We start from the raw sequence: 21,541 nt of genomic DNA, 5'->3' as shown, positions 1-21,541 counted from the left end.
CCAACTAATCACAATAAGGTGACTACTTAGCTGTGTACTTAGAAACAGCTCACCTATCATATTCTCACTTAGCATTGCACAGTAAACGTTCAAAATATATAGCCTTCCCTGGGCTCTTTATTCCTGGTCTCACTTAGTCATAGTCCTCTTATGGAAATTTCATATTTAAAATAAAAAGATCATTTTCTCCTTAAAAAGTATATTTTAATTTCGGTAAATGTATTTTTTTTTTCTATTTACACCTCCTAGATGGTATAATCTGAAAGATATTTTCAAATGAAAAAATGTCTTTCGGGTCTTAAATATAAAATATTTTAAAAAATATTTTTAAATTTGAAAATATATTTCAAATTGTACCATTTGTAACACCTACTTACTATAATATAATATGTATTAAAGATGGTATGATTTGAAAAATAAACCTAGATTCAGAATTGCCTTCTAAATTTTATAATCCGGATTATAAGTTTAAAATGCGGATTAAACAATTTAAAGCACATTTACAAATTCAAATTTACCTATCAAATTATAAAATCAAGAATACTTAGTACACTAGAATACTAAAAGATAATGATAAATTGTCACCCAGTAAGCCAAGTCAATACTGTCCAATCATATTGCAAATTTAGAATTTCAGCTTTATGCCTTTTAGTAAACTTCTTCACGATCTTATAATAAATTTAATTGAAGCAGATATAATAGGGAAAATAACTTCCAACACCAATATCAAATTAGGTTGAGAACATGTAATCCCAGTATTTCATCAATTAACTAATGTTTAACACAATTACAAAGCAACTTCCAAGATACCCATTAAATACTGCAAGGTATCTAAGTTCTCCAATAGAATTCATGCTAGGAAAGGATTATTGAACGAGAGACTTGTGTCATCTAACTTAAGAGATATGTACGCATGCTTTTCTTTAAGTACGTGACTGCTAATTAAATTTTTTTCTTAGTGATTTATACAAAGTTATATGATCTAAATTGTAAAATTACAATATAATTTTTATCAATCTAAACTTTAAATTTTAATCATTATAGCATCTAGCTTATTTGTCTCATTATATCAAAATTAAACAATTATAAGTATTTAGTCAATAGAATTCTTTTTAATGCCAGCCTTGGTGGTAACACTTGTGTAGACATCATGATCCCAAACATTGAGGAATTTACTATCATCAAATCTTTTGTTGTAACTAGACATCCTAGGAAACCTGTCAACTAGATGCTTTAATGACGTATTCAGAAATTACACGGATATTATGATTGGTTACTTTGTTGCTCCTCTTAGTAGTAGTATCAAGGACGTTCTCAACTGAAATCATGATTTCAATTTTGGCCATTGAAGCTTCCCACAATAAAGGATGGACGCACCAATAGTTGGAGTGTATGGCTTTGTAACTATGATCAAATCCTTCATAGATCAATAATCCATGGTTCCTTGGCATTTAAGGATTAGGTGAGAGAATTGCCTTCAACTCATCAAACAAATGCATTTTATTTATAGGAATTATGCATTAGGAATAATCCGTTATAGCACAAACAACATACAACTAAAGTATAAATAAAAAAACTACAATGAAATTTAACTTGATTTAGTCTCTCAAGTCTTACGTCTACAAATACTTAACCAAAATATTTGATTACTTAACATGCAATTTTTTCACGAGCCCTTTTATGTAATTTTTTTTAAAAAAATTATAAATTCTCTTATACAACTTTTACACGAATAAAATTGCAAACCCTTTCATGACACACAACTATTCAAGTCTCTTGTATACTCAAGAGACTTAATGAGTTGTGGTAAGTAAGCATTCTAAAATCAACTTTTCATTTTTATAGTAGGACTTTAGTATATACTCACTTGAAAACAACATATCCTCCCTTCATCAAAAGTCTCACATATTGAAAGAGATTAACCCCACAACGAAGTTTCAACATCGTCAAATTTCACGTTAGTATTTCCATACTTATCTCGAAATAATTTGTTGGCGAAATCAACATGTTCCTCAGATACGCCGACACCATTCCTTCTTCTTCTTCATTATACTTCAATGTGAACGCCTTGCACTGCCAATAAATTCACTCTTACTACCAGTAACCTGAATTGACTCATCAACAATGACACTCCTTCCCGGTCATTGGTCTTTATTGCCTTACACCTCAAACTTGTTGTTGGCAACTTCCATGCTACTAACACAATAAACATGCCAATATTCAAGATGGAATCCATCACAACATTGTTGCACTAGCCAAGCCAGACCCCATTACACACCCATCATCACCCCTTAAATAAAGGAACATCTAACTTCAATGAAGTCATTTCACAATTAAAAACCATCAACACTAACCTCTCTCCAAAGGTGTAACATGCAACTTTGACTATGCTCAACATGTCAAACTACTCATCTTCTTCCCTTGATTAAAACCAAGCTTTGATATCATTGATGAAATCACGCAAGAGAAAATAATTTCATATAACAAAAGCACACAAACAAATAAATGCCCATAATAAAATTTAACGTGGTTCGACGAAGGTCCTGCATCCACAAATACTCAACAATATTATTTTATTACTTAAACAATATTTGTTAGAAGAAAATTGCAAACTCTCTCATGCAACTTTTGTGAGGTTAAAATTACAAACACTTTCATGACACACAATTATCCAAGTCCCCTATACGCCCAAGTGACTTTTGTGGTAAGCACAATAAAATTAACAACTTATTTGTGTAGTAGTTTCCTATTTTCCCCTTCATAAAACTCAATGTGGTACTTTGGTGAATACCCACTTGAGAAAAAAATATCCTCCCTTAATCAGAAGCCTCCACAAAAGGTATTTAACATCGTCAAATTCCATGTCAGCACTTCCATACTCATTTCAAAGAAATGTGTTGGCAACATCAACACTTGTTCCTTAGATATTTCGACACCGTTATTCTTCTCCATTGTGCTTCGAAGTGAATGCCTAACACATTTCTAAAAAATCCACTCTTGCCACGTTGACCTGCATGGAATCATTAACGATTACAGTCCTTCCAATCGTCAATCCTCACTACCTTTCACCTTAACTTGTTGTTGGTAACTTCCACGCTAATACCACTAGAATCTTGCAAATAATCAAGGTTGAGTCCATCACTAATGTTATCACACTACAAAGCTAGACCCCACTACATGCAACTTTTTTCAGGAGAAAATTGCAAACCCTATCATGCAACTTTTACAGGGATATTCTTCTTCTACTTCCATCTAACCATGCTTGGAGCTTTTGAAACACATTAAATATACTTGACTTTAGCATTAAATTCATATGGCTTCTTTGGGATTTTGAGGTTTGGATTGCTTTGATTATCATCATCCCAATCTTACTTGTTGTTGTTGGTATAATTTGTTTGAGTTAAAAATATAATAAATTAAATAATTTGATTAGTAAACATGTGTTTAATTTTTTTTAATAAATGTGTTATTTTGAGAAAATCTCATCTTAAGGAGTGGGCATTAAAAAGTTTACATTTCAAATAAGTTCTGTCCATAAGGGTAGTAATCAAGAAGATGTTAGTAAGGTATATAAGATAAATTGGTTAGGGTTATTGGATTATATTTTGGTCAAATTTTAAAAGAATTATAAACATTATTTAAGTTTCAAACCCATTTTAGGTAAGTTAAAGATTGTTGGATCGAGTGCTTACCACTAGGCCAAAAGTTATAGGGTGCAACTTTTTCTACTTAAGAGTGTAACAACCTATGCACCATTATTAGATTGTGACTTGCCCACCGGCCCTTCGCCACGGGAAAATTGATTCCACCTGTAACAATCTCCCCCACAACAATTTCCTTGCTAGGAGTCAAACTTATGATCTTGAATATGATATCAATTGTTGGATTGAACACTTACCACTAGGCCAAAAGCTATAACTAATAGTAAGTGTGCAACTTTTTCTACTTAAGATCATAGTAGCCAAAGTGCTACGATTTGATTGTGACTTGACTCACCTGACTTCAATTATAGGACAATTGATCCCACCTGCAAATACTTGACAAAATGAAAAGGAGCAAAAGGGAAAATAAGTAGGTTTTTAGGAAAAAAAGGTGTTTTAAAGTTGATTTTTTCCCAAAGATTTTTAATTTTGAAGGAGTTTTCTCACTTTTTTCCTTCAAAGAAAAAGTTGTTACTTTAACCAATAAATATTTTCATAATTATAACACTCCTGGTAAAATTTCCTTATCTTAGTTATTAGAGATAAATGAGTTGATTTACCTTTCCTTGACTTGCTTTTATTTTACACCATAAAAGATGGAATAGAAATTAAAGTTGAATTATTGAAGATAAATCTTTTTGGTGTTGAGCAAACCAAGTATTCTACTAGTCAAGGAAATTTTTAGTACAATAACATATTTTCCTAAAACCAAAGGGATAAAATTTCATTTTCATTTTCAGAAGAATGATTTTTAGTTTTGCTTCAACAATAATTTTAGTTATCACCAACTCACTTGTTAAGAATTGGACTATAGTCACCTCTAGACGGTCTTATATGGATAAGTAAGTATGTAAGATTTTGATAATAACAAGTTTCTAACAAAGTTGATTTCCATGTGCAATTTTAATTGAAATGTGTCAGATGGTCTAATTATTAACATATTTGACGGTCTCACAGTATTAAATGTGTTAGATAATCTCACTATACTAAACGTGTTAGGCAATCTCACAAATGTTAAACATGTTAGACAATCTCACAAATGTTAAACATGTTAGACAACCTCACAAATGTTAAACATGTTAGACAATGTTATAATGTTAAACTCATTAGATAGTCTCACAATGCTTAACATGTTAGACGATCTTGTACTCTAAAATGTTAGACCCTCTTGCTTTTTGTTTTCATGCTAAACAGTCCATACAATAAACATTTTCAGAATAAGTTTATTTTTCTTTACAAAAAATTTCAAATGAACTTAAATAATTATTAAATGTTTACAAATCATTTAAATAAAAGATATGTACCACTAGTGGTGGGCTAGGTTAAATCCATTTTAGTTCAGTCAAATCCCCACTCTTTTACTCGACAAGAAGACAGAGTCAGTTGTAGTACAACTGAGGGTTGTCGTATCTACATGGAATTAATGATATCAAATTATAATTATCTTTGAAAATAAAGTGAAAGTGATTTGGAGATGATTTTCATATAATATTTATAGATAATAACTATAGTAATAATAACACTAATAGATATTTAGATCGAGAGGTGATGAGGACCTAGGAGAGAGTGCGCCTACTGACCAGGCCCAATCTTTGAGGAGGAAGACTAGGAGCATGCCTCAATACATAGGGCCAGGTCAAGATTCTCCAACCACTACCTCAACACCTAGTTTGCCCCAGAGGATCACAAGGAGCAGAGCACAGGCTTTGGGTGTTGAGCATCAGTGGGTTTCATTATATTTAATTTCAGTAGAATAGGTGTCATTTAGCATAAAAGGAGGGGGTGAGCTATCACTTTGGGCTTGTTTTGACCTACCTTCTAGGATGTAGGATGATGGTACAACATTGACCAAGGTCAATACCCTAGCCACACCATATTTATCCTTTTCCCATCATACCCCTCTTGCTTGTTTTCCAAGGCTCCTTCACTTATAAATAAGAGGTCTCCCTCATTGTATTTTCACGTTTTTTAGAAGTAAATAAACTTTGCATATTTTGTGTGAACTTATAGTGAGGCTTGTTTCCTCTTTACATGGTCTTATCTTGAAGCAAAATATGGTGATAAACTCAAAGAAGATTGCCACTGGACATGAACTTAACCAAGTGGTTAAGTGTGAAGGTTCTCTTCTAGAGAGCAAAAGAGAAAACTTGGTTATTGGGTGAAGATGATGATGTTAGCAGAAAATAAAGACAAAGAACAAGATAAGGAAAGCAATAAAGACTGAATGGAAAAGAAGTTAAACATACAATGAAGATGAACCGTAAGGAATGGAAGGAAAAACAAAGAGAAAGATGAGATAGAATGCTTAGGGAGTGGGAGATGATTCACGCCACTTGGAACACTTTGATGAAACTTTTAATCTCAAGCCAATGTGAAAGCAACACAAGAAATTTCAAAAGCTTATAAGAAAAACTTTCAAAAACATAACTCACTTCAAAATCTCATAGAAAAAACTCTTGAAAACACTAAGCAATTTGTATTGCAATGAATTATTTAAACTGTGAGACAGCTATCCTTGTATAGGATTTAAATCAAAACAACTTTCTCAAAACAATTATAAAATAACAGGTTGAAGCTTAAAAGAACAAATTGTATTTTGAAAAAGCACTTGATGGTAACATAACCAACCTTTGGTTAGTTAAAAACAGAATCTGTGAACAAAACTGAACTTTGGAGACAAAACAGATTTTTGAAAAATAAAAACAGTTTTGGTGCATTACAATTAAATCAATTGTTTTACCAAACAACATATTGAAATTTTAGTGTAGTAAAATCAGTTTTGAAAAGACTTGAACAGATTTTAAAACTCCTTTTAAAAAACTTTGTGCTTGAGATTATTACCATGACTATGAGATATGGAGTTGTGTTAAAATGCAAAAGGCCACTTAACCAAGTCTATACTAACTAAGACCATGATATATATTCTATTGAACAACATTTATACATATACAACTTCAAACTTATTTTCTTCATCAAACATATCTTCATGAAAGTTGAGTGGAATCTTCACTATTTTCAACAATCTCCCCCTGTTTGATGGAGATAAATAACCATTGCTTTGAAGGAAGTAACATGGCCAATCTCAGTAATCAGAGTTGCTACTGCTGCATTTTGATCAGAGGTGCTACATACAAAAAAAAAAACAGTACCATGTACCTTTCATCAAAGCATACACACACTTACACATTTCTCCCCCTTTGTGTTCATCAAGCAGAGTCAAAGCACGAATAAAAACTAATAATACTTAGAAAGAAAACATGCATAAGGAGACAAATAATGTTTAAAGTGCTTAAACACTTTATAGTTCAGAACCAACACAAATAGAACAGTGCAGTAAAACTTAAAATAGAGAGCAGAGAAGGCAAAAAATAATCTAGAGAATTTAAACATAGTGCAAAATTAAAGCTCAAATGTGTAGAGTTATCATCATTTCTCTCTATAATAAAGCTCAACCAGCTGGTCCTGAGTTTCTTCAATTTGATGATCCAGATTCTGGAACCAGGCTTGAGTCATTTCAAAATAAGCTCTTTGGTCTGCTGGGAGTGTATCATCCTGTAAAGGAGCTGTCACAGAGACTCACCAAGATACATTGGTTCTTCATAGGCCATGACTGCATTCATATCATTCGCAAGAACCTCCTCATGCATGGACTGAGTTGGAGTTCCTTGATGCATCTCAGGAGGAGAGGAATTATGCATTTCATAACAAGAGGCTTCTGCAGCTTCCACAGTTTCATCTTCAGCATTTGGTAGTGCTTCATTTTTTTCAGCTTGGTCTCCATGATTGGATGTTACATGCTCAATCCTTAGAATAACATTTTGTCTAATCACCCACACATTTTCCTTTTTTTTTTTGAAATCCCGTTTTAATGAGAGTGGAACAATCAATCTCACTTACAAACTTAATAGTTTCATTTCTCTCATCAGAAGTATCTACCTCAAAGTAATCAATTAATTTGGAAATGAAGATTGCATAAGGAAATTTGTAATCCGAAAGCCTTCTTGATTTCAGCATATTTTCCATGATTATACTTACCCAGTTTACTTTGATCTGATTCATTATGCAATGCATTAGAATCAAGTCTTCCTCATGAAGAACTACATCATTAATTTCTCTTGGTGTGAGTTTCCAAGCAATTATATATGCCAAAAATCAAGGGGTGAGATTGAGAGTACCTGCTTGGAAGTTATTGATGGACATAGCTAGATTCCTTACACAGCTTCTGTAAAACTGCATCTTATTGAATTCTTGGATGTTAGTAGTATTCCCTCAGCTCACCTTCAAAATAATATACTTTATCCCATCAACATTGCTCTACACATCATTTGTAATGGATAACTTGACACCTTTGACATAGGAAACCAGATTTCGTGCTTCTGGGGTAAGATTGGTGTAGAATACTTTTACCATGTGTGGATATACATTTCCAGTCATTTCTAAGAAATGTTTCAGTCTTTGGTGTTTCAACATAACTCTTGGTTCTTCCAGATTTTTCTTTTCAGCCATGAAAACTCTAGCACCTTAGGGATATTTATCTGCTTCCTACTCATCTCATGTATAAATGTAGTCATTGCTTCTTCATCGCCTGCAAACCAGTTTTCTAACACACCATTGTTGGTATTGGTTGGCTCTCAGGATTGCCTTTTCTTGTGAGATGAAAATGCCATTGGATGTTGTTGTTCTGACAAAATAGAGAAGAAAAGTGCTAGAGGATATGCTATAAAAAAAATTGTGAGAAGAGAAGAGAAAAAGAATAGGTGTAGTGCAGAGAGTAAATCAAGCAGAAGTTTACTATATGTAAGATCATAGATGAAAAATAACCTGAATTGTAATGCTTGGAGAGATGGGTTCAGTGTAGTGAGGTGCAGAGAAAATACAGTTTTAACATTTGTTTATATAGAAAAACAGATTCTGAAGATGAAGTGTGAAAATGGAGAAAATATAACAACAGAGGTGTGGTACAGATTTTATTTTGTGGTACAGTGCAGTGCAAATTTGGGTAGAGTGCCAAGAATATTTTGGAAACTAGTTTTCAGAATTCAAATGAATCAATTAAAACATGAAACAATCAATGCATTTTTCATTTATGATTTCCTAGACAATGTCGTCATTAATATGCTAGTCAATAACCATTCCTCAAGGACAATCAAATGGTCAAAATAATTTGTTTCTCTTTCCTGGTCATACATGTGATCATGGAATAGAAAAATAACACGTTAAAATAGCAAAACAACCGACTATATTTAGTACTAATAGATATTCAAGCTTATTATGTCTAACTCATTTCTTAAGAAATTAAACCTTTCTTTTATAAAGGGTTTTGTGAATAAATCAGCCAGCTGAAATTCAGTTCTTATAAATTTTATTTCACCATTTCCATTTGCAATGTGTTCGTGTAGAAATGATGCCTTATCTCTATGTGTTTAGTCCTAGAGTGCATAATTGGATTTTTTTTTTTTCAAATTTATAGCACTTGTAAGAGAGGTATATTATTTAACACAATGCCAAAGTCACTTAGCGTTGTAGTTTTAACCAGAGACTTTGGGCACAACAACTTCCTGCAACTATGTATTCTGCCTCAATTGTAGATAGTGTCACACATGCTTGCTTTTTCAATGCCAAGATATCAAACTTGATCTAAGCATGTCACACGTTCCACTTGTGCTTTTTCTATCAATTTTACAACCTGCAAAATCTGAGTTAGAATAACCAATTAAATTTAAAGTCACATTATAGGAAAATCATAGACCAACTTCTAAATACTTTATGATTCTCTTAGTAGCATTGTAATGGGATTCCTTGAGTGCAGATTGTATCTAATTTAATCAATATAACAGATAACTATTTTTTATTTTTAAAATTAATTTTTATTTAATAATTTTCTTATAGTAAATTAATCTGTATATATAATAAATTTATTTACAAATAATATTTATATATAATATTGAATTTACATATACAAATACGTATTGATACATATACATATACAAATTAGTATGCAAAATTATTTTTTTATTGCAAACTATTTAATTAATAATATCTAAACAGCTATTATTGAAATAACTCATTCTTAACTTCATTTCCAGATTTTTTTGGCACAATTTTCCTTTCTAATTTATTATTGCATAGTAGATAAATTCTTCTAGAATGAAAATAATTTTCCACAATCTGGTTTTATATATGGGCAGTATTCTTACCTGAGCAATCATAAGAGTTGTGTTCGTACGTACAACAGTATACAATATTCCTTAACCTAATAATATCTTTTATAAAATTTAGCCACGGATTTATTATCTGAAAGTACAATTTTATGCACAAGTTGTTAGAATAGATATTATAGTTGATTAGTAAGGTCCATATCATCATTGGATTTGTCTTTGTCAAAGAATCTTAAATATTTTTTAATTATGGTCCAGTCAGCCATATCCATGTCTATGATCAGGATTTGAACACCACAATCAAAATTCATCAAGATTTTATGGCCTCCTCCTCCATGTGTTTTAATTCTCACCTCTCACTTTCCAATTATTTCAAATCCTCAATATTCCAACTGTAATACTCCATGCATGATACCTATTTTTTAAATATACTCAAACTTATGGAACAGAAATTAATCTTATTTACAATATTATGAGTTTTATTTAGCCATTTTAGTGTTTATTTCTAAAAATATTTTTATATCTGTCATGTATGTGACATAACATGTTATTTCAAAATATATTATTATGAGTTTAAAATTGTAAGTAAAATAATTTATGCACTAGCATGTGTCATTGATACAGTTTTAATTTAATTATCTTAATTTGAGCTTTAAAAAAAATTGTTAAAAGAATTCCGCTGAAAATAGTTAATCAAATTTTTGTAATAAATATCAGTAATCGGTAAATTTAGTGCATATAACAATAATATAACTAACAAAACCGACAAATACAAAAAGTTATACATTGTCATTTTATTACAAATCATCCTAACCTTTATAGTTACCTAAATAATTATATCCACGAATACTTTTATGTAAAATTTAAACTCTAATCTTATCGTTAATACAACTTAATTAGATCTAAATAATTACTAAGTTGAGAGGATGATATTTGATTAGCTAACTTATAGGTGAAGATTAATATTTGATTAATTAAATTATAGATTTTTATAATTATATGTACAATATATTATATAACTATAATTTTTAATTTAGTCGTGATTTGTAGACTCTCTTATTTAAAGTACTATAAAAATAGTTTATTTAAAAAATAATATAAATGAAAATTATAAAGTAAATTATATTTTTCAATTAAGTAATGACAAATATTAGTTATATTTTTATTAAAAATAATTAAAAATAAAATAAAAATAGTAATAGTACTAACCATGTTCAATTAACTAAAATCATTTCAAATTGTTTCTAACATTAAAAACAAAAATTAGTTGGTTTTTTAAATTCATGTTAGATAAACCTAAACTGATATTTTGAATCTAATCATCATATGTTACATAAAAAATATCATTAAAAAAAAAGTCATTACATAAAAAAAAAAATTATTAAAAAAAAGAGTACAAACAAATATGAAACTAGGCTAAAACTAAAAAAAAAGATAGTTATAGATAAAGCATCTCAACATACATACAAAAGATGATAGACACAAGCTTGCATGATTAATTAGTTACTTTTAGCTCCACTCATGTGGAATATGACTTGTACACATAGCACAGTATTTGCCTTGTTGTTTCATTCTCAATCACTCCAATTCGATATACGAATAACAAAATGTGGCTACAATTTTCATCATATATGGTTGCAAATACAGTTCATAGTGTTAAGGATTTTTTTGTTCTGAGACATGTAGGGTGTGTAGTATCAGCATTTATCTAAGGAGATTTTTTAGGTGAAATAACCTTATCATACCAATGACCTTGCCCTCATTGTTCCAAGGAATATCCTTCTTGTAGGTCCTGTTACACTGAGATTCACCACTGCACATTCAATTTCAGGTTTTGATTTTGATTTTTTTTTTCCTCTTTCACATGGATCACTATATCAAATAGAAAAGAAAAAAAAAATGGACTGAGATCAGAAAAGAAAAATATACTCCACTTAAACATATTTCAATATATTTTATTTTTTTATGGAACATAAAATTTAATTTAATTATATGAATTTGTTTATTTAAGCATATTTTAATATATATATATATATATATATATATATATTATTCGATATTGAAGAAGGAAACAACTAACAATATGAAAATTAACAACAATTTTTAATTAACCATATATCTTGGTACTAAGTACTTTAAAATAATTATAATCACACTAATACGATCGCAATACAATACTTTGTTATTCTGAAACTCAACATTATAAAAAATTGTTATTAATATACGTCATGACTCTCAAATCTATAACTATTCACTAATTCGATATTTAATACTCAATTAATAATTTAAACTTTGAAAAGTTTTCAACAAAATGACTTTCACTCAACATTACTCGATAATCTTTCGAGACGACGTTTGATATTACCAATAATTCAAAATCACTACCTTAGACGGTTCCACACTAAACCCAAAATATATATATATATATATATATGTGACTAAAGTTAAATTATGTATGTGTTGCATTTTAGTTATTTTAACATAATGGATTTATGAAAGATGTTATTGTTGTCTTACTTTAATTCAAAATGTCATTATCTTGAACCTCAATTATTAAGTTTTTTCTATTTGAAAAGATAAAATTAAAATTTTCAAACCAACAGTAAGTTTAAAATTTCATTTTTCTAAAGCAATAAATTATGGGCACGTTAACTTCAACAGAGCTTATGTTTATGGATAATCGTTTTTAAAATTATCCAAAATTTGGGTAAAAAACGTCATAAGTTGACATTGATATGATTTGAGTAACTTCACCACCATTTTACTATTAAAAGGTGTAAAAATAAAATGGTTATAAATTAATATTTATCTGGCTTCTTAAATAATATAAGATTTTTAAGTATTTCAAAACAAATTTATATACTTTATATTTTTTTAATATAATTTATACATAAAATTAAAATACTTATTTCTTGAAAATAAAGTTATCCAAAAATCCAAAAGTGGAGTTTGTCATGTAGTTGGACACTTGTGACAAACTTAGTTACCTCTATCACTACCAATGTTCTGAGCAATCAAAAGAGGTTTTATAAACAGACAAGGCATCACTTTCCACAAATAATTAGTTATAACTTCTTATCTAACTTAACCGAAGGTCTTTCTCAAACTTTATCAATGCCAATGAAAATAACCAAAAATAAATAATAATAATAATAATAATAATAATAATAATAATAAAGACTTATACGAACATTATTTTAACCTTTTTCGCTTACTTGCACATTTTTAGCAAAGTAAACTCTAGACTAACCACGATTAACTTCAGTGAAGATATTTTCGTTTTGGTGGAATCAATAAAATTATTATTATTATTATTAGTTAACTAAGAATATATTATAATGTCATATATAATAATTATGTATTAATTCATGCGAGAAGTTGTTTTTAACTAATTAATAATGCAAACGTAATTTATATAATTTAAACTCTTAGTATCTGTCCTTTAATCATTAATATCACTCGCATCTTTAATCATTCTTGGCTTTTAATCAATATTATCAATCAAGAAACTTCATGCCATTTATCATACCCTTAAGTGTGCGTTTAAATACCTTTTTACTGAACTAATTTTGAATTAAACTGTTTTCAAAATATTAATTCTAGTTACAACTATTTTAAAAATAAAATGCTTACTTGAGTGTTTCATTCTAATAATAAATTATCAGTAAAATTTTGACATTTTTTTATCCAACACAAAAACTACCCAAATTACTTAATTAATTTTTTAAAACAATGTAAACATTTATTTGAAATAATAATAATGTAAACGAAATTTTAAATGCCTATATTGTCAGAAGAAATTTGGTGAAGGGGAAAACTCTTGTCACAACAAACCAATATTGAATCAGATCTCTATAATAATCCAATAGTGCATCAATATAGGATTCTAGAGCAGAAATGAGAATGTTACAAAGACCAAACTCAACAGTAGAAAGGGTTCTACACTGGGATTATTTTGTTGCTGCTTCGGAAGGCAAATTCCAGTGACATGTAGAGAGTTAGAGATTACTCCCTAGTCCCTAGAAGAAACTGAGACAGCCAAGAATAGAATCATGTAACTGATCAAATGAACCTTCAGTGCAACGTGTGAGAACTTAGAATCATACCACAAAACAATGGAATCAATGTCTCTAAGTTATTGGCAAAGAGTAAACAGTTAAAGCTGCCTCCGGCGTCTAGAAAATATACTACTGATCTCAGAGTGTTGCATTTGAGAAAACCTTATGTCAGGAACAAACAGAAGACTATCAGATGAATATTGAGTATGTTTTGGCCAGTGTAACCCAGAAGCTGTGGGTGGGGAAGGGATCTGTGGAACTGTCCATGATGAATCTGGAACCCGTTCCAAATAGTCCTCCTCCTCCTCCATTTCCTCGTCACCGGATCTTAAAAAAGGAGAATCAAAATCCCCTAACTTACCACCATCAGCCTGCATATATACTCATCATGAAAGGAAGAGGTGAAAAAGAAAATTACAGAACCATACAATACAACCATATAGATAAATGGAAAGTTGATGAAAGTTTGTTTGCAATATTAAGCAGAAAAGAAATAGACACGAATTAGGCAAAACACATGATGTAATATCGAAGGTAATTTGCCTAACTATCGATACATGGTAAGCACACAAACTCTCAAGGAATGTGAACATAATCAACTGAATGAGAATAGTGACAAGGGAAAAAAGTGTTTTAAAAAATTTGTTTGATGTGTCTATCAGTAAATTATGTACAATAATTCCTTTCCACATTCTCATTAAAGAATATCATGTTTTTAAGCACTCAATAGTGTTTTTTGGTAATTGATCACCATTGAGGCTGGCCATTCCAAAGTGTCATGGTAATGGCTCCTTGTAACCTTTAAGATGCTGATTTTTATTAATCTTTAGGAATTGTGTTTCAAGTGAAAGCCAACTGTGTATTGCACTTTTAAAAGGTCAATTTTTCAAATGCTAAAATGGATTTACAAATATGGGAGAGAAAGAAACCAACATGCACCTCAATCAACCAATCTGTCAGATTCCAATGTTTGAAATCTACTCAATGTAACCTTTTCTGACCACAAATATGCAAAAGCTATACCATATTTGCCAGTTGTTTGGTGATGTGACTAACATGTTAATAGGGCATATACCTTGGGAAGAAATGATTGGCCCCATCCCTGTCCTATTTTCACCTGCGCATATTGGTGCACTACCATACATATAATTAATCTATGGCGAAAGATGAATCTAAACTCTTGAATACTAACAAAACCTTAAAAGATGGAAACTCTACAAAACCAATCATCAGAAAATACAAGGTTATGAGGATATAATTCAACAACTATGAACATACCCTTGATGATCCTTCCATGTATTCATAATTCTGACTGAACTCATTTAAGCCAATAAATTCGTCTATTGTCCACTGTGAGATATTTCCAGCTGTAGAACCACCACCAAAAGACTCCTTAGCTGGTGGAAACCCCTCAACTCCTCCAACTTCTATAGGTAACAATTCATTGTAATCTGATGGCTGAGGCACTGTGGAAACCTTTCTAGAGATAGAAGAGGATTTTGTATCTGAAATTTTCTCCCCAGATTCTGACTTCAAAGATGTTGATGATGCGCCAGGCTCTGTAGCTTCAAGGCCTACTCTTACACCAGTGAGAAGAAACCTCTGATGACCAGAGACATAAGTATTTGCTGTATGTATGGCCAAATCACATTTTCTGCAGAACAGAGCCCGATCCTCCAGACAGAAAAAATAGCCTAATGCTTCCTGTAAAGAGTAGCAGACTCTACCATCATCACAAGCTAATCTAAAACAGCAACCAGTTTTAATTCATTTAAACTGAACCATGATTAAATGATGACGATGGTTTCAGTAGCAGATATATTTCTTCATGTATAAGCCAAATTCTCCTATAACAATAAAGCATAAAATGAGAACAGAACATTTTTCAAACCAAACAGACGTTCTTTCAATAAGAATAAAATCATAATTTACTACAAATCCTCAAAATGTAAGTTATCAATTAAAAGAACTCATTCTTGTGAATGTTCTCAAATGAAATCAGGGCTCATTTGGTGATCGAAGTAGGCTAAGAATGAGTACATAAGAGAACAGGATACAATAGAAAAGGATGTGAGCATGATAAGCTATCATCCTATCATGTGTTGGATGCACACTAGGATGCACACTAGATAACCTAGGAAATAGTAACACAAGTTGTATGTAAATGAAAAATACGCTAACAAAAGGTAATGGTACTGATGTGGTCGGTATTAGTGCTAGTGGGGCCACTGACAATGACAGTAATGGTAATGGTAATGATGAGGCAAAGGCAACATTGACAACGGTGATGGTCCTGATGGCGACAATGACAACACTGATTGTGGTCTCAGCTCAGTAATGCACAAATGGTGAATAGTGATCAATGTTGTAGAGGTAATGGCGGTGGTGGTTATGGTGGTTGTTGTAGCCGTGGTGATAGTAGTGAAAACTATTGCAATGGCCTACATGGTGGCAGCAAGGATGGTGGTGGCAGCAAGGATGGTGGTGGTATTGACAATGTTGGTGGTAGTGATCATAGTGGTAATAAAAGTAGTGTCAACCCCGACAATAATTGTGGTAGCTTAGTGATGGTGTAAAACAAAGTTGTATTATGTGAGGGTGAAAGAGGGAAATTTTCTTTATGTTGTCCTATTTATTCTTAAACCAATTCCTCTTTAGGATAACCTTTAAACTAATGAACAGCATATCATAAGCAAACAGTTAAGCTTAACAACTCAACAAACAATATATTAAATAAGATATGATAACTTCTATTTTTTTTTCCATCCTAACCAAACCACCAAACTGTTCCTCAATGGATAACATTTATATTTATTTAATCAAATTTGAAAGGAAAAAAAAACATTAACAAAACCTGCAAGAATACATTTTTCACTAAACCTCAACCTTAAACCCTTATTACAGTAGACGATATCAATCACTGAGCTTTGTTTGTAAGTCCATCAAGGATAAAGAACAAGCATAATTAGCATCACATATACTGAGTGCAAAATTAGCAGAAATAACAATTCCAATCCCCACATAAATCTCAAACAGAATCAACAGCAGTCATTTGATCAAACCAAAAACTCTCCCAAGTATTAAGCACCTCTAACTGATTCCAAAGAACAGAAAACTCCCTCCCCCCTTCTACCACACTAAAACAAAATAAAAAAACCACAAAAGCAACAAACCTGGCAAATGTCACATTTGGGCATATGAGAGGAAGAGGTAGAAAGAGAAACTCTCTGGTGCTTGCTGGCAAGCTTGTTAGCCGCATGAACCTTCTCATCACACTCCCAACACAGGGCAGCCTCATCAGCACAACACAGAACCTTGGCCTCCGCAGCCTCACAGACGTTACACTGAATCTTCATCCTGTCTACCCCAGACCCAATTCCAGTCTTCCCTCCCCCACACCAAAAGTCCCTACCTTTCCCTCAAAAAAACACTGCCTCCCCAAAAAGGTTCTCAAACTCCACCCTCTATTCTTCAGAAAGTAATAAAATGAAGGTAAATCAGAGTTAAAAAAATTAAACTTCAAGAAATTAAGATAGCCCCACTAGAAATTGAAAAAGAAAAAATGAGCTGAAGAAGAGGTTTGGGACACGACGAAGCAGAGGAGCAGGATTTAAGAAGCGGGGAGAATAGAAGAGAAAGTAAAGAAAAAAAAATGAAGGATATTTTTTGCGGCCACGAGGTTCATGTACACGTGGCAGCAAACGGGTAGTGTCGTGGCAGAGGAGACCAACTGTGCTGGCTTCGGTAATGTTACAGTAAGAAATCAAAATCTTAAAAAGAACAAAAAATCTAGGATTCTTAAATTTTTTATTTCCTAAGTGCAGCACTTTGGGAAATTTTTGGCTGAAAACTTATGGATAACTTTAGTTTTGGATATTTTTCATTTTTTCTGTATGAGGACTTTTGGGCTTTATATTTTTGCTAACCGGTGGAGGATACACGTCCGCTAATTATGAGAAATGCCTTGATTTATGTGAACAAAATGAGCGAGTAAAGGGTTGTGTCATGTCCCTTTGTACCCTAAGAAAAGGGAATGGAGTTTTGGGGAGTTTGCAGAGCGTGAAGGATGGCCCCATTGTTGAGGCAAAAGAAGCTCTGACATGAGTGGATATTTTGTAGCATAAGAAGAGATACACCATGGTTTTAGGCGAAAGGGAGGGAAAGAAATTGAAGTTCAAAACTTTGTTCTCAGTGGGTGGAGAAGATTTGAGGCAAGAGTAGGATATTTTGTTACATTGATAGTGAAAATTCAATGTTTTAATACTTAAATGGAGATAAACTTATTTTGTACCACAAAAAGAAGATAATTTAATCCAATATTTCTTGAAGAGTTGAGAGCTATTAGCACTTATTTTTATCATTATTTATTCTTATACTAAAGGGGGCAACATATAGAAATATGCCTTTAGGCATTCATGCTATTTTCTTTTTGGTCACCTGTTCTACAACTAGCTTAGACTAGGCACCATTTTTTTCCATAAAAAATTGACCTTAAAATGCCTATATGATGACTTAATTTGGGCTTTGTTAATGAAACCACTTTTTTTTCTTCCAAATATATCATACTGCCTTAGTATTTTATTTTAAAAAAATAAAAGTCATCACAAAAATGTGATTTTGTTGCTCACAAAACATTAAGAAAATGAGCTTATGTTTTCTCGTGGGGGTGGGCTCCCATTACAAAATGACTTTGCATCAATTTTAAATACAAAAGAAAATACAATTTCATTTTATAAAAATTACAAAAGAATGTATTAAGAACTTTTTACAAAAGGAGACCTATTTTATGATATATTGGAAAATGATAAAAAAAATTGTTCTTTTTTATAATTAATTTAAAAATAAAATATGCGTATGTATGAATGGGTCAGTATTGAGACAAGTAGCATATAATAAATGGACCTTGTATTTGAGTCAAGTATAGTAGAGTGAATTTTGAATTTGTATTTGAGCCTATGCTAGATTAGGGTTTTCTAAACTTAACTATGGTTTCAATTGGGCTTTAAAGGGCCCAAGAGAAACCCTAAGTTGATCATACACCAATGAGGAGTGCAAGACATGTGAATACACAAGGAAGTCGTGAGGTTCATGTAGAGAGCACGATTGCACATGTATCCCCTTCTCCACTCATGTGTCAATTTCTACTAGGGTTTAAATTCAAATTGAATTCAATTTTTTCCACCATTTTCTTCTCCATTTGGATGTCTAAGCATCCTAAAAATAGGAGTGCTCCCCTCTTGCATTTTTCAACTTAGAATCAGCATGAAATGTTGCCCAAATTTAGTCATTTTAGTTGTTCCTAAGTTCTCCCTAGGTTAGTCTCCTTCTAGACTTAGTCTAGACTTTTTCCTAGTGAGTTGATGATGTGAGTTGATTTTTAGATGTCTTCATTTAAGGTGTCACTTTACTTTAAGATTGAGAATTTAAGAGTTAATTGTGATGACCTTAGGAAAATTTTCACTTGACACTAACTTAACCAAATGCTTAAGTAGGTGTGAAGGTGCATTTCACAAAGGCAAAGATAAAAGACATTGTATGGTGAGAATGTATGTAAATTGTGGAAATAAAGAAGAAAGCTAGGAAACATCAATGGAAAGGAAACATGAAGGAAATGGAAGAAGAAACTTATGGAGATGGTGGTGGGTGGTCACACCACTTGGTGGGAGGAAACCACCAAGATAAGTGTTAGGCCGCCACTTGAGAGTTTCATTCTTTTCAAGATAAGACCAAAAGGAAGAGGAGACAATACTCACTCAAGCTCTCACAATATTTGTCCAGAGTAACTTTTCTATTCAATTTCAACATGTCAAATACAATGGGTAGGTCTCCTATTTATAGGTGAAGGAGCCTTGAAAAACAAGCAAGAGGGGTAGGATGGGAAAAGGGAAAAAATAGGCAGCCTTAGGGTTTGACTTAAACCCGCATCCTAGGCTTGTCCTTCTAGAAACTAGGTCAAATTGTCTTCCTAAAGGGCTAGGAACAAACTAAAATGATAGCTACACCCCCTATTATGCTAAAGGCACCTTATTCTAGCTTATCTTTGCTATTTGGACCCATAAAGTGAGCCCAATTTATTTACAAATTGTTTTATTCTTTAAGAAGACCAGCAAGAAGAACAGTAGATGCTCTGGTTTGTGTCCATTTCTTCCTCTAGTGAGGTCTGCTAAATTGTTGGTGAGGTCTTCACTTAATTGTTGAGATGACTTCTCATAGTGTGCATCCTTGGTCATCTCCTCTTGGCTTGGTTTGCATCAGTTGACCTCACCTCTCACTTGCATAATTATTCCTTTCCATTGCAATCATTGAATGTTCTCCTTGAGTGTATCCAAGCTTCCACAACCATGCTCCATCCATTTTTCATTCAAAGATTTAAATCATAGGGAAGATTAGTGAAATAAGGAGTTTATCACTTGGTATCAAGAGCTTTGGTTATAAAAAGTTAAGTAGCTCTAACTTCTTCTCCTAATTGCTTTTCATATTGTCATGTTGTTTACGTATTTGTTTTGATATCTTAAGCTTTTTTTACCGATTGGTTTGGTGTTTTTTTTCTTCTTGTTTTGTTTAAATGTTTTTCTTTATATTGAATATCGAGTTGTTGCTCCTATGTGTTTTAATTTGAGTATTTGTATGTAATTTTACTTTATGATGAGTTTATTTGCATTTTTTTTGGAATTATTTTATTTTTGAGACATTTTTATTTTAAGATCATATTATATGTGTTGCCTAGAGTCATGTTTAGTCCTAATATGTCATAAACTCCACTAGTTGTGGTTTTGGATTTTTCATTTGAGTTGCAATAGTAAAAGTCGCATACTTTTGGTGCCTTTGAGTGCTTTTGTGTTTCAATTTTGAGTTATTGACTTACTATTAGATCATTAGTAATTTCTTAGAGTTAGGTTTCTATTGTGTCTTTATTTTCATAATCTACTTTGATTCTTGTAGGTTTCTATTCGACTAGTTTCAATTGTTTCATTTCAAAACTTCATTCAAGTGAACTACTTGTGAGTATGATTATGTGAACTGTGTGACTAGTTTTGTGGATTTGAGATTTGAATTTGAATTTTGAAAATAAAATGTACCTACTCCTACAAAAGAAAAAGAAAAAAGAGAGAGAAATAAACAAAAGAAAAAAGCCAAAAGGAGTATAGTTTTTGGACAATAACAATTCAGCAAGCACCTTAAGCATAACCATTAAAAGACATTAAAATTGAATATGTCATATGAAGTGAAACATTCTTTGTATATTAGCAACATGTTATTAGCAGAAGGCCTAAAACACAACCTACTTAGCATAAGTCAATTATGTGATAGGTCTTTGAGAGTGTTTTCTCATATCTTTGAAAGGTCTTGATTTTAAAGGGAGATTAGGACTAGTTTGCTTGGAGAGGTGTTGAATACTCATTCCTAGACAAGTGTTAAGAGTTGTGTGCTTAGATAGGTGTTGAATACTCATTCATGGAGAGGTGTTAAGACTCATGTGCCTAAAGAGGTATTAAAACTTGTTGTACCTGGAGAGGTGTAAGAATACTTATCCTGGAGAGGTGTTAAAACTTGTTTAGTGAAAATCTTTTAAGTATTTTTCTTAAAGGTACTAGACATAGCCCAAGTTGTAGGGTGAACTAGT

The 21,541-nt window shown here is 31.8% G+C and overlaps 1 protein-coding gene across 3 annotated transcripts; it reads right to left on the bottom strand.

Annotated features, from left to right (window-relative positions):
• Nucleotides 1-13,679: 13,679 nt before the first annotated feature.
• Nucleotides 13,680-17,802, bottom strand: LZF1 (light-regulated zinc finger protein 1). Of its 3 annotated transcripts, none has more exons than XM_090302817.1 (4): nt 17,091-17,522; nt 15,196-15,621; nt 14,993-15,051; nt 13,680-14,288 (listed from the first exon to the last, which is right to left on the bottom strand). In XM_090302817.1, the coding sequence occupies exons 1-3, from the start codon at nt 17,271-17,273 to the stop codon at nt 15,031-15,033; spliced, it is 630 nt and encodes a 209-aa protein (XP_090158943.1). In that variant the 5' UTR covers nt 17,274-17,522; the 3' UTR covers nt 13,680-14,288; nt 14,993-15,030. The 3 variants fall into 3 exon arrangements, with proteins under 3 accessions (XP_090158943.1, XP_068499741.1, XP_068499742.1); XM_068643640.2 differs by having other exon boundaries at nt 14,993-15,034; XM_068643641.2 differs by lacking the exon at nt 14,993-15,051 and having other exon boundaries at nt 17,091-17,802.
• Between the last annotated feature and the right edge of the window lie 3,739 nt (nt 17,803-21,541).

The sequence above is a fragment of the Phaseolus vulgaris genome, chromosome 5, assembly GCF_051622355.1.
Source record: "Phaseolus vulgaris cultivar YP4 chromosome 5, ASM5162235v1, whole genome shotgun sequence".
Taxonomy (NCBI): domain Eukaryota; kingdom Viridiplantae; phylum Streptophyta; class Magnoliopsida; order Fabales; family Fabaceae; genus Phaseolus; species Phaseolus vulgaris.
This window is presented reverse-complemented; position numbering and strand designations above follow the sequence as displayed.

Coding starts and splice junctions, on each gene's coding strand:
- LZF1 (XM_068643640.2), bottom strand. CDS start 17,273: ATGAAGATTCAGTGTAACGTCTGTGAGGCTGCGGAGGCCAAGGTTCTG. Junction 15,622..17,090: donor CCAAATGTGACATTTGCCAG/GTTTGTTGCTTT, acceptor TACTCTTTACAG/GAAGCATTAGGCTATTTTTT. Junction 14,289..14,992: donor GCCAATCATTTCTTCCCAAG/GTATATGCCCTA, acceptor GTATATATGCAG/GCTGATGGTGGTAAGTTAGG.